Source organism: Sorex fumeus, unplaced genomic scaffold, assembly GCF_029834395.1.
Source record: "Sorex fumeus unplaced genomic scaffold, SorFum_2.1 ptg000063l, whole genome shotgun sequence".
NCBI lineage: Eukaryota > Metazoa > Chordata > Mammalia > Eulipotyphla > Soricidae > Sorex > Sorex fumeus.
The window spans coordinates 47,174,225-47,189,109 of NW_026606120.1; the positions used below are offsets into that span (position 1 = coordinate 47,174,225).

Consider the following 14,885-nt stretch of genomic DNA (forward strand, 5'->3'; position numbering starts at 1 on the left):
TTAGGGCACTTGCCTTACACTTGGGTAAACCCTAGTTTGATCCCTGGCACTACATATGGTCTCCTGAATCACAGCCCGGAGTGACTGCTAAGGACAGAGTCAGTGATAAGCCCTGAGATCTGCTGGGTGTAGCCCAAAAGACCAAATCAAACCAAAACAAACTCTTAAAACTAATAGGTGAGTTAAGCAAGACTGCAGAACTCAATATATATACAAAGCTCGATTGTACTTCCCTATATCACTGTCACTGTCCTCCCATTGTTCACTGATTTGCTCGAGCAGGTCCAGTAACGTCTCATTGTGAGACTTGTTGTTACTATGTTTGGCATATTGAATATGTCACGGGTAGCTTGCCAGGCTTTGCCGTGTGGGTGAGATACTCTCGGGTAGCTTGCTGGGCTCTCCAAAAAGGGAGGAGAAATTGAACCCGGCTCAGATGGGCCGGCTGCATGCAGGCAAATGCCCTACCGCTGCGCTATTGCATACAAAACATGTGTTCAGCCTACTGACTTGTCTCTCTGATCCCTTATACTCACTATAAGAATTATAGCCAAAGATAATTTTGTGCCGGTCATCTTAAAAGGAAACCAAACTAATCAGCTTCACTTAAAAAAAAAAAAACAAACTAAAATTAAGATCTCTAATATCCTCTGGTATAGAAGAAGGGGCTTACATAATGGTGTAAAAAGAGGGAGGACCATGGATTTTACACTTCTCCTTAGAGTACCCTAAGTCTCCACGACCTTCTCATTTGGTTAAGACTGAAGTAGGCAGGTAGGAGGGTCTTGGGGATGGGGCAGGGAAGTGGGGGGAGAGGGCACAGGGAGCCTGGCAATAAGTTCTTGGGTAAATGGGATTTGAAGAAGTTACTTTGTACAGTGGTATAGTACAGTGGTAGAGTGTTTGTCTTGCATGCGGCGGGGTATCAGGGATGGAACATGGAACAGCCACATGCAAGGCAAGCGTCCTACCTGCTATACTATCTCTTTGACCGCTACTTGTTTGTTTTATGATCTGATGTAATTAAACAGAATTACCCTTTTTAATCCAGCAAATTATAGAAATATTTAAAGTATTAGTGCCCCAGGTAGCAAAGGCATGTCCTGAGTCTTTCCACTGCTCTTGAATGGACCCCCCCAAAAAAGTTTTTTCCACCCAAAAATAAAAGTTAAAAAAATTTAAAAAATATTTACAGTATCTGCACTACTTTAAATTATTTTAAAATTAACAAGAATTTTTTATGCTGACTTGAGTATATCTAGTCTGTAATTCAAGCTATAAATCATGACAGGTCCACAAATCCAGTACCTCCATTAAAATAAACATCCATAAAAACAAACACAGCCTCCAAGCATGGATGAAATCTTCAGCCTGAATCTTTTGCTGATTGTACATAACTTCAAGTATTTTCCCTCTTCCCTCAACACTCTCATTAATTTTATTATTGTTGGCAAGAAAAAAATTCACCAATCACTTTTTTGATGCATTTTCAAGTAGAAATTTCACGTTCTCTGTGCAAAGTCTTCAAATAGCTGCCAACAAAGAGGAGGAAATATTGCTGTGTGTCAAGGACAAATAGTGGGCTAAAATGGGAGTGTAGATAGCAAATTTCTTTTATGGATTACAACTAATTAATTTCTTCCTAGCGTACTGAATGCTAAAGGATTCTGAGATTCAATTTGGAGGCACTCAGAAAAATTAAAAAAAAAAAGCCAAACAAAAAACAACCGTTAAGAGAGGTTAGGTGGAGAATGTGTAGATTTCAGCATTATGTAGCTGAGATTTTCAATGAGGAACAGGAAAAAGATTAAGAGTGTCAAATGAAGTCAAGCAACATCCGAAGAACAAAAAAGTGTCTATTTGATCTGTAATTTAGGAGACTGCTGCTGTCTCAAGTGAAAATATGGACAGCAGAGTTGTGTGGGAAAGTCAATAGGCTGAGGCAATAAATAAGTACTGACACAAAGACAGCAAGTATATTATAAGCTAAGTGACAGAGGGGATGTTTAAGAAAACCCGGGAGGGAGGGCTGCAGGGGAGGAAGGAAGGCAGGCAGGAAGAAGGGAAGGAAGTATTTTAGATTATAGGATGGGAAAGTCAAGAAGAATTTGAGAGAGAACCAACAGGGTCAAGAGAGCAAAAGGTCTGGGATAATGCTGAATACTCATATAAGGTTGGAAATAATACATTTAAAATGGTAAATCTGGGCCAGGGAGATAAAACAGGGGTCAGAGAATGATGCTTTGCATATGTCCAATCATGGTTCAGTCCTTGGCACCAAGCACCATTGGGTGTAGTCTGGAAGCCCCTCCCTGGCAAGGAATGCCCAGGTGGTCCCAGCGCTGCAGCAACCTCACAGCACAATGCCGTTGTTCTCTTGTTTCAAATCATCTGACCCAGCTGAGTATCACTCTATCGGTATTAGGCCTGCAGATACCGTAATAAAACTGTGAATCAAATGGCGCTTTCCAAGGGTATAGCAAAAAGAAATACAGAAAAGACCAAAGGCTGTAAGTGTTTTCAGGGATAACTGGGTAGGAGGGCAAGTTGTAAGAAAAAAATATATAAAACACAAGATGGAAAAAAATAGAAAATTGAGCTCCCATTTGACCCAGCAATACCACTCCTGGGAATACATCTCGGAGAGGCAAAAAAGTATAGTCGAAATGACACCTGCACTTCTATGTTCACTGCTGCACAATAGCCAAAATCTGGAAAAAACCTGAGTGCCCGAGAACAGATGACTGGTTAAAGAGACTTTGGTACATTTACACAATGGAGTACTATGCAGCTGTTAGAAACGATGAAGTCATGAAATTTACATACAAGTGGTACTACATGGAAAGTATCATGCTAAGTGAAATGAGTCAGAAAGAGAGGGACAGATACAGAAAGACTGCATTCATCTGTGGAATATAAAGTAACAAAATAGGAGACTAACACCCAAGAATAGTCGAGATAAGTACCAGGAGGTTCACTCCATGGCTTGAAGGCCAGCCGTACATGCTAGGGGAAAAGGCAGCTCAGACAGAGAAGGGATCACCAAGTAAACGGTGTTGGGAGGATCCTCCCAGGATGGGAGATGCATGCTGAAAGTAAACTATAGACTGAACATGATTGACACTCAATGCCTCTTTTGCAAACCACAGCACTCAAAAGGGGAGGGAGAGAGAGAGAGAGAGAGAGAGAGAGAGAGAGAGAGAGAGAGAGAGAGAGAGAGAGAGAGAGAGAGAGAACACAAAAGGGAATGCCCTGCCACAGAGGAAGGGTGGGATGGGGGGATGGGGGGTGGGAGGGATACTGGGATCCGTGGTGGTGGAGAATGGGCACTGGTGGAGGGATGGGTACTCGATCACTGTATAACTGAAACCCAAGCACAAAAATTTTTAAGTCTACAACTGTACCTCATGGTGTTTCTAATAAAAATGAAAAAAAAAAAAAAAGAAGAAGACAAGATGGTCCCAAGTTGGAGCTAAAGATTTCTGTGGCTTAATTACAGATGAGAAGATGAGGCTGCAGTCCTGCTCTAGTGGCTCACTTAGGATTACCGGGAAGTGGTTAGGCACTCGCAATCTGTGTACACTTAGCTCCAAATTCAAATTTTTCATGACCACTGAAATGTCTACATTCACCAACTTCATTAAGATAAATGTGAAAGACATGTTTTATTCAAAACAACAAGATTTTTCTTGAGAAAAAGAACAAACCCAGCACATTACAGAGGATATGACTGAAAAAATAATAGCTTTTTAAGCTTTAGGTAATCAAAGCTTTTATACCCTCTCTGTTCTTTTTCCATCTTTCAAAAGAGCAGCAACACAATCAGTCAGTCTCACAGTCTTTTAAAAATAAATATCTAAGGTGCCAGAGAGATAGTACAGTGCGTAGGGAGTTTGCCTTCAACATGGTCGAACTGGGTTCAATCCCCGACATCCAATATGGTCCCTGAGCAATGCCAGGAGTAATCCCTTGGTGCTGAGCCAGGAGTATCTTCAGGTGTGACCAACTCCCCCACCCCAACAAAAAAAAAAATACTGAGAGGGGCTGGGGAGGTAGCTCAAGGGAGGAACAAATGCCCAGCATGAGCCAGGCCCTGAGTAACATGCTGCTGACACCAGTTCCCACCATCAGGCCCTTATCGCCAAGAGACTCCCAACTGGGGATTCCACACCTTTCAACGCTAGCACCATGGGGGAAGGTCCCTACAAAGAAAGACAAGATGATAAGGGCAAAAGAAAAAACCTAACACATAAAATTTAACTCAGACACATCTTTTAAAAGAAAACTACTAGGGAATAGTCAAAAGGGACTAAAGGAAGATAAAAGAATCTAAACAGCAATCAAAGAGCCACAACCTAGTGAAAACCAAATAGGTACAACTGAACACGGATTCAATTTACTACTGACTGGCACTGACTTCTCAGGGAAAGAGAAGTCAAAAATGAAAATGAGGGGCTGAAGAGAAAGTACAGTGGCTAAGGCATTTGCATTACATGTGTCAAACCTGGATGTAATGCAAATCCCCAGCACCCCAAGTGGTTCCCTGAGAACCACTAGTAGTGACCCCTGAGTACCACAAAGTGTGGTCCAAAAACCAAAACCAAAACCAACAAACAAAAAAATGACTTTATCCATCATATAGAAATAGAAATTGTCTTTCGTTATTTTTTGTTAAGATAAACTGTTACAAACTCTCATTTTTAGAAAAAAATGTATTAAGGGGAACCAGTCTAAATAGTGCATTATGAGTGATTTTTCTATGTCTGGTATTCATTTACTAAAGGTTTTTTACTTTTTCAGGCAAAAATATGTATTTTTAAAAGCAAGCTGTAGAAATTTATATTAGTATGAAAAAATAATACGAGATATAAATAAAAATCTTAAAAAGTCATAAAAAAGTCTGATCCCATTATACAAAAATCAAAGTAGTTAACTGAGTCACTGGTAATTTAAAAATATTCACAAAACATCAAAATTAATATATTCCTAAAAAACCAATTAGCGTTGTGAAAAAAGTCATATTTTATATGAATTTTCCATAATTTTATTATCTAAAAAGTATTTGTAATTTATACAAAAGCAGATTCTCCAAAATTTATTTGGATGCTGTTTTTTAATGTCAAAGATTAAGCTCTGGTTTTTGGTCTCAAGAATTCTCCATACTTATGAGAATCAATCTTTAATTTATTGGGGACGGTTATTTGGACCACACCTGATGATGCACAGAGGACCATATGGGAAGCTGGGGATTGAACCTAGGTTGGCCACATGCAAGGCAAATGCCCTAACCGCTGTGCTATTGCTCTGGCCCTATCATGAGAATCAATTTATTCAACTTTACCTTGCCTATTTCTGAGACTTATACTTTGATGAAAAAAGAAGAGAAGACCTTCCAATGCTCTCCTTATTTTTACAAACCTAAACAAGTTATTTGTTTTGTTTCCCAATATTACTTCACTATTTTCATGTTAAAATGAGTATTAAGTATTAAAACCAGAAAGGTTTTTTTTGTTTTTGCTTTTTGGGTCATACCTGGCGATGCTCAGGGGTTACTCCTGGCTTTGCACTCAGGAATCACTCCTGGCAGTGCTCAGGGGACCATATGGGATCCTGGGAATAGAACCCGGGTCAGCTGCGTGCAAGGCAAATGCCCAACCCACTGTGCTATCACTCCAGCCCCATAAAACCAGAAAAGTTTTAAAATTAAATAAATGCAATTAAGGAAGTTTTCATATAAAATTTATATTAACACTCTTTGAAACAATGAAATAAAAATATATACATTCATGCAAGTACTCAGGTAGATTATTTTCACCATAAAATCATTCCTTTTTAAGTAATTAAATACTGTATTTTTGTTTACTTCTGAGGCTGTAATTATGGAAACATTGATAAATCTAATCTTTACTTTGTGCTACTTGTGAATGCTATGCCTTGTTCGATATACCCCAAATTCATTAATATAGTTTAGCATATAAGGCTAAATTATTTTTAGGTGATCTTTATTAAATACCAAAGTATTCACCTAAGTTATGAATAACCATAAACATTTATCTAAGGAATACTGCCCCCTTGTGCCAACTAGTACTACTTAATACATTAGGAAACACCAAGAGGGCCTGAAGGACAATTTAGGTGCTTGTCTTGCACACAGCCAACCTAGGTTCTATTCCCAGCATCTCATATGATCCTCTGAGCACCCCAAAGAGTAAATCCTATGTTTAAGAGTCAGAAGTAACTCCTGAGCACTGCGGGTATGCCCAAAAAGCCGATCCTCCATACACCCACCGAAAAAGAAAAAAGAAAAAAAAACACAAGTAACTTCTTTTGGGGAAGGGTGGTGGTGCCTGAGTCACACGTAGCAGTGCTCAGAGCTTACTCCTGACTCTGTGCTCAGAGTCATGTCTGGAGGTACTCATGGAACAATACAGGATGACAGGGATTGAGCCAAGATCAAGATTGAGCCACTGGGAGGCAAGAACCTTACCCACTGTATTATCTCTCTGGCCCATGAGTAACATTCAATACTCGAAGCAACTGGATTTTTGAAAAGATCTTGACCTTTCTATGTTATGATTTCAGCAGCTTATACTTAAAGTGGTGATATTCATTTTTTAATTTTTGTTTTCTGGGCCACAGTGGACTGTACTCAGGGCTTCCTCCTGACTCTGTGGTCAGTAATCACTCCTGGTAGTGTTCAGGGTATACGGTGCCCAAAGGATCATACCTGGGTAAGTCACATGCAAGGCAAACATGATACCCACAGACCTATCTCTCTGGCCCCAGAATTATGACATTTAAGGGAAAACTAATAATATGGTAAGCTAATATGAACATGACTAATTAATGATATTCAACTGTGAATATAAAAGAAATTTCTGATGCTTTTACTATGAATACTAGCTTAAGCGCCTTCGAGGCTAAGCTCACAGAAATAAGTAATTTTGCAATCTCTTTTGGAAAACGGTATTTTCTTTGGATCTGATGTACAGCCAATTATCTTTATATACAAGTGGTAATAGGTTTTTCAAATATAATTCATTATAGCATTATCACTATCATTATTAACACCCTAAAGTGGACAGTAATAGAGCAACAAATCTGATAAAGAAAAAAAATTTTATAGCAATAAAAGACATTTACTGGTAACAAATTAGCATAAGAAGAATGCAGGTTATAGATATTTGATAGCATATCTTGACTAAGAAAGATATTTATGACTGGATTATAGTAATAGTTGTAATTCCAATTTTACTTCATAGAATCATTAGAAAAGTTAAACACATCAGTATTAATGCACTTTGGTCTGTAAATACCAAAAACTCTTTTACATAAGGGAAATCAGAGAGTATGCATATATTCTGCAATACCTACTTTCGTAGGTGGTCATGTTCTTTCAAAAATAATTCAGTTCTTCTGTTGTTTATTCCAGACCCACTTTTATAAGACCTAGACCAAAAGAGGAAATAAACTTTAAGTTAATATACACAGTGGACAAACTAAGCCTCTCCATAATTTTAAATGAATAGTTAAAATATATAATCCTTTTCACTGCTTCTAAAAATGGTATCTATTTTAAATAAACATGATATCATGTTTATTTGAAATAGATATAATTGCTTTTGGGGTTGTTTTTGTGGGGGGCACACCAAGCAGTGCTCAGGGCTTACTCCTAGCTCTATACTCAGGGATCACTCCTGGCCTGGTGATCGTATTCAGATCATGTACAGGGACCATATACAGTGTGAGGGATTGAACTGGGATCAGCTGCACACAAGGCGAGTGATTTACTTGACCTTTTTACTATTTTTCTGGCCCTTAATACCTATTTAGGCTAAGAATTCATTAGTTTTTCACTAAAATAATTCAACTTTATTTTTTTTTGACATTCAATGGGATTAAATCCAGGTCAAGTCAAGCATACATTTTATTTTGCGTCAACATTCTTAACAAACAGAAAATCTAATTTTCTCTTTTTCTATTATCCCCAACATTAAAAAAAAATCTTTACTATACTGATGTAACAGAATATATAAAATCTGTATGTTTGAGGAGCACAATATTACCACTGCACATGTACCACTAAAGTGCCAAAATCCTTCCACAATAGGACTGCTCTATCCTTGCCCTTTTAGGTCGCCCAAATATGTTAAAGTCTAGAGTTTGTTTTCATTAAACATTATTTCCTTGCTCTGTTTCTTTCTTTTTTTCCTTTCTTTTCAATTTTTATTAAGATACCAAGATTTATTTTGCTTAGCTCTTCAGTTCCATCCATGTTGCAGCAAAAAGCAAGGCTTCGTAACTTTTTTTTGGGGGGGAGGGGAATGACACCTGGCAGTGCTCAGAGCTTACTTATTTCTGACTCTGCATTCAGGATCACTCCTGATGGGGCTCCCCTGAGACATAGGGGATGCCAGGGATTAAACCTGTATTGGCCGCATACAAGGCAAGCGGCCTACCCGCTCAGACACAAGACTTTTTAATTTCTTAGTTTTTTTTCCAGTGGGGGTTTATACCATAACTTCTTTTTTGTTTTGGTTTTGGGCCAACCCAGCGGTGCTCAGGATTGACTCCTTGCTCTGCACTTAGAGATCACTCCTGGCAGTTCTCAGGGGACCATAAGGGGTGGGGGTGGGGGTGGGGGTCAGCTGTGTGCAAAGCAAACACTCTGTTATATTATCACTCTGGTCCCTTACTCTTTTGCTGTACAAAGCAAACACTCTACCTACTATACTATTACTCTGGTCCCTCATTTTTTTTTCCTCTTAGGCACTGTGACTTACAATACTATTGAGAGGGTACCATGCACATTACTCCTTTCAGCACCAGTTCTTGTCAACTGACCACTTCCCTCTATTGTTGTCATCGTGGTCCCTTCCCTGTCCTATCCTCTTCTCCCACTATGGAAAGTTTCCTAGTAGAACAGTTTTCCTGCCCTTTGTTTCTATTGTCTTTGGGAATTAAATATTCCCCTACTATGTTTCTTTACATCCCGCAAATCAGTGTGATCATTCTGTCATCCTTCTAATTCATTTCATTCTACATGACACTCTCCAGATCCTTCCATGTAGCAGCAAATTTCATCACTTCATCTTTTCTACTGGTCACATAGTATTTCATTGTGTAGATGTACCATAGGTTCTCTATCTAGTTATCTGTTCTTGGGCACTTGGGTTGGTTCCAGATTTTGGCTATAGTTAATAGTGCTGCAATGAACATAGGAGTGCAGACATAGGACTGCAGAAGTATTTTCTGCCTTGTAATTTTGGAATCCAGGGTTATACTCTCAGGAGTAGGAGTGCTGCATCATATGGAAGCTCAATTTTTAGTTTTTTTTGAGGAATTTTCACACTGTTTTCCAAAAAGGCTGAAGCTTTTTGGCAGCTGTGTCAACAATCATGTCAAGACGCCTTTGTGATAAGTGCCAGTCTCTTTGTTGTGAAAGAGTATCTTATTGTTTTGATTTGCACTTCCCTGATGATTAGCGGTAGAGAGCATTTTTTTCATGTACATTTTGGCCATTTATACTTCCTCTTTGAGAAAGTTTCTGTTCATTTCTTCTCCCCATTGGGGAGTTTTTTTTTTCTTGCAAAGTTCTACCAGTGCTTTTTATATCTTTAATATTAATTCTTTATCAGATGAGTGGTGGGTGAGCAAATTTCTCTCAGTCTGTGGGCTTTGTATTTTGGTCTTTTTTTTCCTTTGAGGTGCAGAAGCTTTTTAATTTAATGTAGTCCTATTTGTTTATCATTGCTTTCACTTGCTTGGTCAGTGACATATCACCCTTAAAGATGCCTCTAGCTTCAATGTCATGGAGAGTTCTGCCAAGTTCTGCCAATATGTACCTTATGGAGTCAGGCTTGATACTAAGGTCTTCAATCCATTTTGGTTTGACTTTCATGCATGGCATTACAAAGAAATCTGACTTTCATTTTATGCATGTGGTTGACCAGTTTTGTTAAGACCACTTGTTGAAGAGGCTTTCAGTGCTCCTTTTCATATATTTTTTCTCTCTTACTGAAGACTAACCAACCCTATACCTGAGGGTCTGTTTTTATTCCATTACTGTTGTTTTAATTACTCTCTTTGTAGTACAAATTGCAGTTGGGAAAAGTGATGCCTCTCATCTTCTTTTTATCAGAAATTTCTTTGGGTATGGGTGGCAGGAGAGGGATGTGTTACAGTTCCATATGAATTTAGAAGTGTGTGGCCTAGTCTTTGAAAAATATCATGCGTGTCTTTATAGGGACTGCATTGAATCTGATAATGCTTTGGGGAGTACTGCCATTTTGATGACATTAATTTGTTTCTATTCTCAAAATATTGGAAATAATTTTAAAAATACAACTGCACACATACTGCAATGAGAAAAGAAGCTGCTGGAATGATGTGCAAATCACAGCAGGAAAGAATGTATCAAGAAAAGCAGTATAATTAAAACCAAATTAAACCTGCAAGATAAATGTTTGGATTTAAAGCTATCCTAAATAATGTATTATTTAATCTTAGATATTACCTTAGGTAGCTCATTACCAAGGTATCAAAAAATGTAGTTTTTATAAAATGGGACAAAAATTTCTTCTATTATATGAAACTAGTAAAAATATATGAAAAAATGTTTCCAAAAACCTATTAAATTGTCACAATGCTACATTCCCACTCAATCATAATATATGTTTGAATAAGTGCTTACTGACGTCTAATACCTAAATTAAAAATCCGAAAAAATCAAATTGATCTTTCTACTCTTTTCTTCTTTTGTTTTTGGGTCACACTCACTGGTGTTCAGGCTTTATTCCTGGTTGTTTTCAAGAATAATTTCTGGTGGTACTAGAGAGACCATATGCAATATAAGAATCAAACCAGAAGTGGCAGCATACAAAGGAAGTACCTAAAATCCTGTACTACCTCTCTGGTCCCTGGTATTTCACTTCTATCTTCTGTGACTAACAATCTTATTACCAATTTACCCATGATTAGTATCAGGAAATAGTGCAGTAAATGGATGACCATGTTTGTTTTCTGATCATCATTCAGAAAATTATTTTTGTGGGTTTTTTTTTTTGTAATTCCCACAAACTGTGAGTAAGCTAAATGTCTAGACATAAAAGCTATCTTCTAAACTGGTTCATAATGTATTTCTTAAAACACCTGTAAACAGACTACATGTAAACAGTTACTAAGTGAAAGACTTAAAAATGTCTTTAGAGCTAAAAATACAGGCAACTAAAAATATTCTTTTTGTAAAACTCTTTTACACAAAGTACATGTGCTTAAAATTAAAAATATAAATTAATAAATATTGATTTTCCAAGATAATTTCTGCAGGTGGAAACAACTAAACAACTTTTATGGCTTGGATGACCCTGGGCTCATTTTGGACACTCCCCCTCAAAATAAACTCCAACTGTTGCAATGAATATTAAATTATTTCTACTTTAAAACTGTCTACTGTTTCATAGAGAATTTCTAGAAAATTTCTTACTGGCAACAGAGACTAGTTTGTTATATGTGTGTAACAAGTGAAATGTGGAGCAAGTGAAACAACAAGCATTTTCCTTTTACTACTACCAATATTCTTAAAATAATGATATATATTTATTTTTTGGTTTGTTTTGGGACATCATCTGGTGGTGCTCAGGGTTTACAAGTGGCTCTGTGCTCAGGGATCATTCCTGGCAGACTCAGAGGACGATATGCGGTTGCCTAAGACCAAATCTGGTTGGCTGTGTGCAAGGCAAACATCCTACCCACTACACTATCGCTCCGGTCCTTATTCATTATTTTTAAATAAATAATCCAGAAGTAAAAAGTTTTCATTTTTTATTAGATGCCAAGTAGATTTACGCTTATTGGTTATGCTTGGCTGTAAAAAAGTATTTCAAAATTGTACAAAAAAAATGTTAAAATATATTCCTGAAATCTGGGTAAAGAGATAGAAGAACAAATTTTTAAAATAACTGAGTGAGGGCTGGGAAATAGTTCAAATGGTAGAGGAACCACTTAGCATATGTGAGGCCTAAATTTGTTCCCCAGCACTGAAATCAAGACCACACTCACAGTGCTGATTCTAGATAAACCCTTAGCCTGGTGGTGGCCTGATCACCACTGGGTGTGGGCTCTATAGAAATATACCATGGCTTGAGATCAGTATAAATTGTTGAAAATCCTTAAATAATTTGCCATAAAGCTAAGGATTTATCTAGAATCTGGAACCAAGGATTTTCAGATTTCGGGGAAGGCTATACTGATAGCTATCTGAAAGAATATATAATTATTGGGACAAGGGAGAGAGTAGGAGTAGGTGTTAATCAAGAGGGCCAACAGGTAGATCTTCAGTTACTAGAAATGTTATGATTTTGAGGTAACTTTAATAAAATATTGATGTTATAAATTTGAGGTAAACGTGGAATGCTATAAATTTGGGCCATACCCTGCAGTGCTTATGAGCTACCCTAGCTCAGGGCTGAGAGGTTATTCTCAGTAGTGCTTGAGAAATTATGTGGTGCTGGGATCAAACCTAGGCTGTTTTCATGTAAAACATATAATCTAGCCCCTGCAGCTATCTCTGGGACCCAATGTTATAACTCTAAAAGTAGGTGGTTGAAGATCAGAGAAAATTCTTATGAAATTCTCAAGTGTTTCCTAAAGTGGGTGGTACTGCTGCTTTTTTTTTGGGGGGGGGAGAAGGTGGACGCTAGAATAATGGGGGGAAGGTGCAACGGAGGGCACTTTCTGTTTGTTCCCTTAATGAAAGTTGATTTCCAGTGTGAAGAACTGAGCAATTTTTTTTTGTCTGAAAAGGGGATTTTCCCCTCTCCCCCACCTCCCGAAAAGTAGGGTCAAATAAGTGTGAGAAACTTTGAGTTGTTATCTCAACTAGATTTTGAGTCGAGACAGGAAAATTGGTGTTGGCAGGTGCCCATGATAATTCTAGAAGCTGGAGATAAGACCAGAAAAGCAGATTAGGGCTAAATTGCAGCAGCAATGTTTAAACATTGTGAAACAGGAAGAGAAATCTTGAAATCCAAATCAATGTTCTACTAGTTAATTACTCAAAGCCTAAACCTCAATGAACATTCTACAAAATATGATAAAAGGTGACTTACTCAATATCCTTTCGTACAGATCCCATGAGGTTCTCTCGTTCCCGTATTGCCATAAAGTTTGCTTTGGTTTTATGGAATTCATGTGTGTAATCCTGTAATAAGCCAGTATCAAGATTTAACATTCGCTAATTATACACTATCAACTTACTGAACTAGTTATAATCATATTTTACATTTCTATACAAAAATTCTTAAGAAATAACAAAGAAAAAACTGCCAAGAAGTAAAAATAATCATCACCTTCCTGAATTAACTTTCTTCAAATGAAAACAATTCAGTGCTAGAATTGAAGATGCTAGAATGAAATCAAAACAATTCAGTGCTAGAATAGAAGGACAGTGCCATTAAATCACCATCTTATGTATCTTAGTCTAATCTTATGGGGTAGAACTATAAAGGAAAAAAGGTAAGAAATTTAACTTTTATGCCCACAAATGACAAACAAAACATGAAAAGTACAAAAAGTGGTCTTTAAGCGTTTTTTTTGGTACTATCACATTTTGTTTTTGGGTCACACTTGGTGGTGCTCAGTGCTCATAGATCACTACGGGTGGCTCAGGGTATCGTACGGGGTACTTGGGCCCAAACTGGGTCAGCTGCGTGCAAGGCAAATGCCCTACCCACTGTACTACTACTGCTCAGGCCTCATTACTACCAGATTTTTTAAAAATTAAGGAATGTTCATTTAGTTCAGAAAAATATATAAAAGAATTTGTTTAGCTCAGCATAGACCTGCCCTGCATGTTTAAGGAACTGCAATCAATACCCTGTACACTATGCTTCCTCCTCCCCCCCTAGACACTGACACAATCTATGTACTAGGGAACCCCTACTGACTGGTTAGAAACAAAGATAATAGGGACTAGAGCAAAAGTACAGAAGGTAGGGTAACTGCCTTGCATGCAGCTGACCTAGGGTTTGATCCCCGGCACCCTACATAAAATAAAAACCATCCTGTCCTATAACTCAAAACTACTATCACTTTCTTGAATTTTCTTTCCAAAAAATGTATTTGTGTATAAAAGCATATTTATTGTTTCATTTATGCTAAAGAAATCATATTTTGCTCCACATGATTTTTATACATACAGAATATCAGCAATCTTTCCTGATTGCAATAACTCATTTTAATAACTATAGAATTTTATTATCATCAAAACAATAAAATCCCTACTGATAAACCTTTTGGTTATTTAATTTTCTTTCTTTTTTTTTGCTGTTAAGAAATGCTGCAATAAACATTCTTGTACATATATTTTTATTAAAATCTCTTTCACGAAGAGATGGGGATGAGTTCAGTGGTACAGCATGCAAACGTCTTACATGCCTTAGATGCTGAATTTGATCTCTAGAGTGAGGGGTGGGGATGGGAGGGGCATGTGTTAAAGTATATCTGAAAAGTAAATACCTAGCAGAATCACTGGGTAAAATCATTAAATGTTGCTAGTGCTAAGCAATTTATGTTTTCAGTAATGACAAATTTTCATTATTTTCTACATTACAAATTATTTCCATACATTTTCTAATCTAACAGGTAAAACCTAACATTTGTATTTTGACTGATCTATTTATATTTTGGGAATGTGATTTTAGTCACTCATTTTCTGTAATGAAATTCAAGATTTTTGCTTATTTTCTTATTGGATTTTTCTTTACATGAGTTCTCTGTGTAATAAATTAGTCATGTTATAGTTTCTGATACTAGGTTTTTCTTAGAAAGTCCCTTGTTACCCAAAATGTATTAATTTTTCCCAAGCTTTATTTCTTATTTCAAAC

General features: G+C 37.2%; 1 protein-coding gene across 3 annotated transcripts in view; it reads right to left on the reverse strand.

Moving 5' to 3' along the window:
- GOSR1 (golgi SNAP receptor complex member 1) overlaps positions 1-14,885 on the reverse strand; it is a 37,395-nt gene that overhangs the window by 12,864 nt on the left and 9,646 nt on the right. For all 3 annotated transcript variants that reach the window (XM_056127368.1, XM_056127367.1, XM_056127370.1), the window contains 2 exons: positions 13,110-13,201; positions 7,375-7,449 (listed from right to left, as the gene is read on the reverse strand). In XM_056127368.1, coding sequence (XP_055983343.1) covers positions 7,375-7,449; positions 13,110-13,201 — 167 coding nt within the window. The remainder of the gene's footprint in view (positions 1-7,374; positions 7,450-13,109; positions 13,202-14,885) is intronic.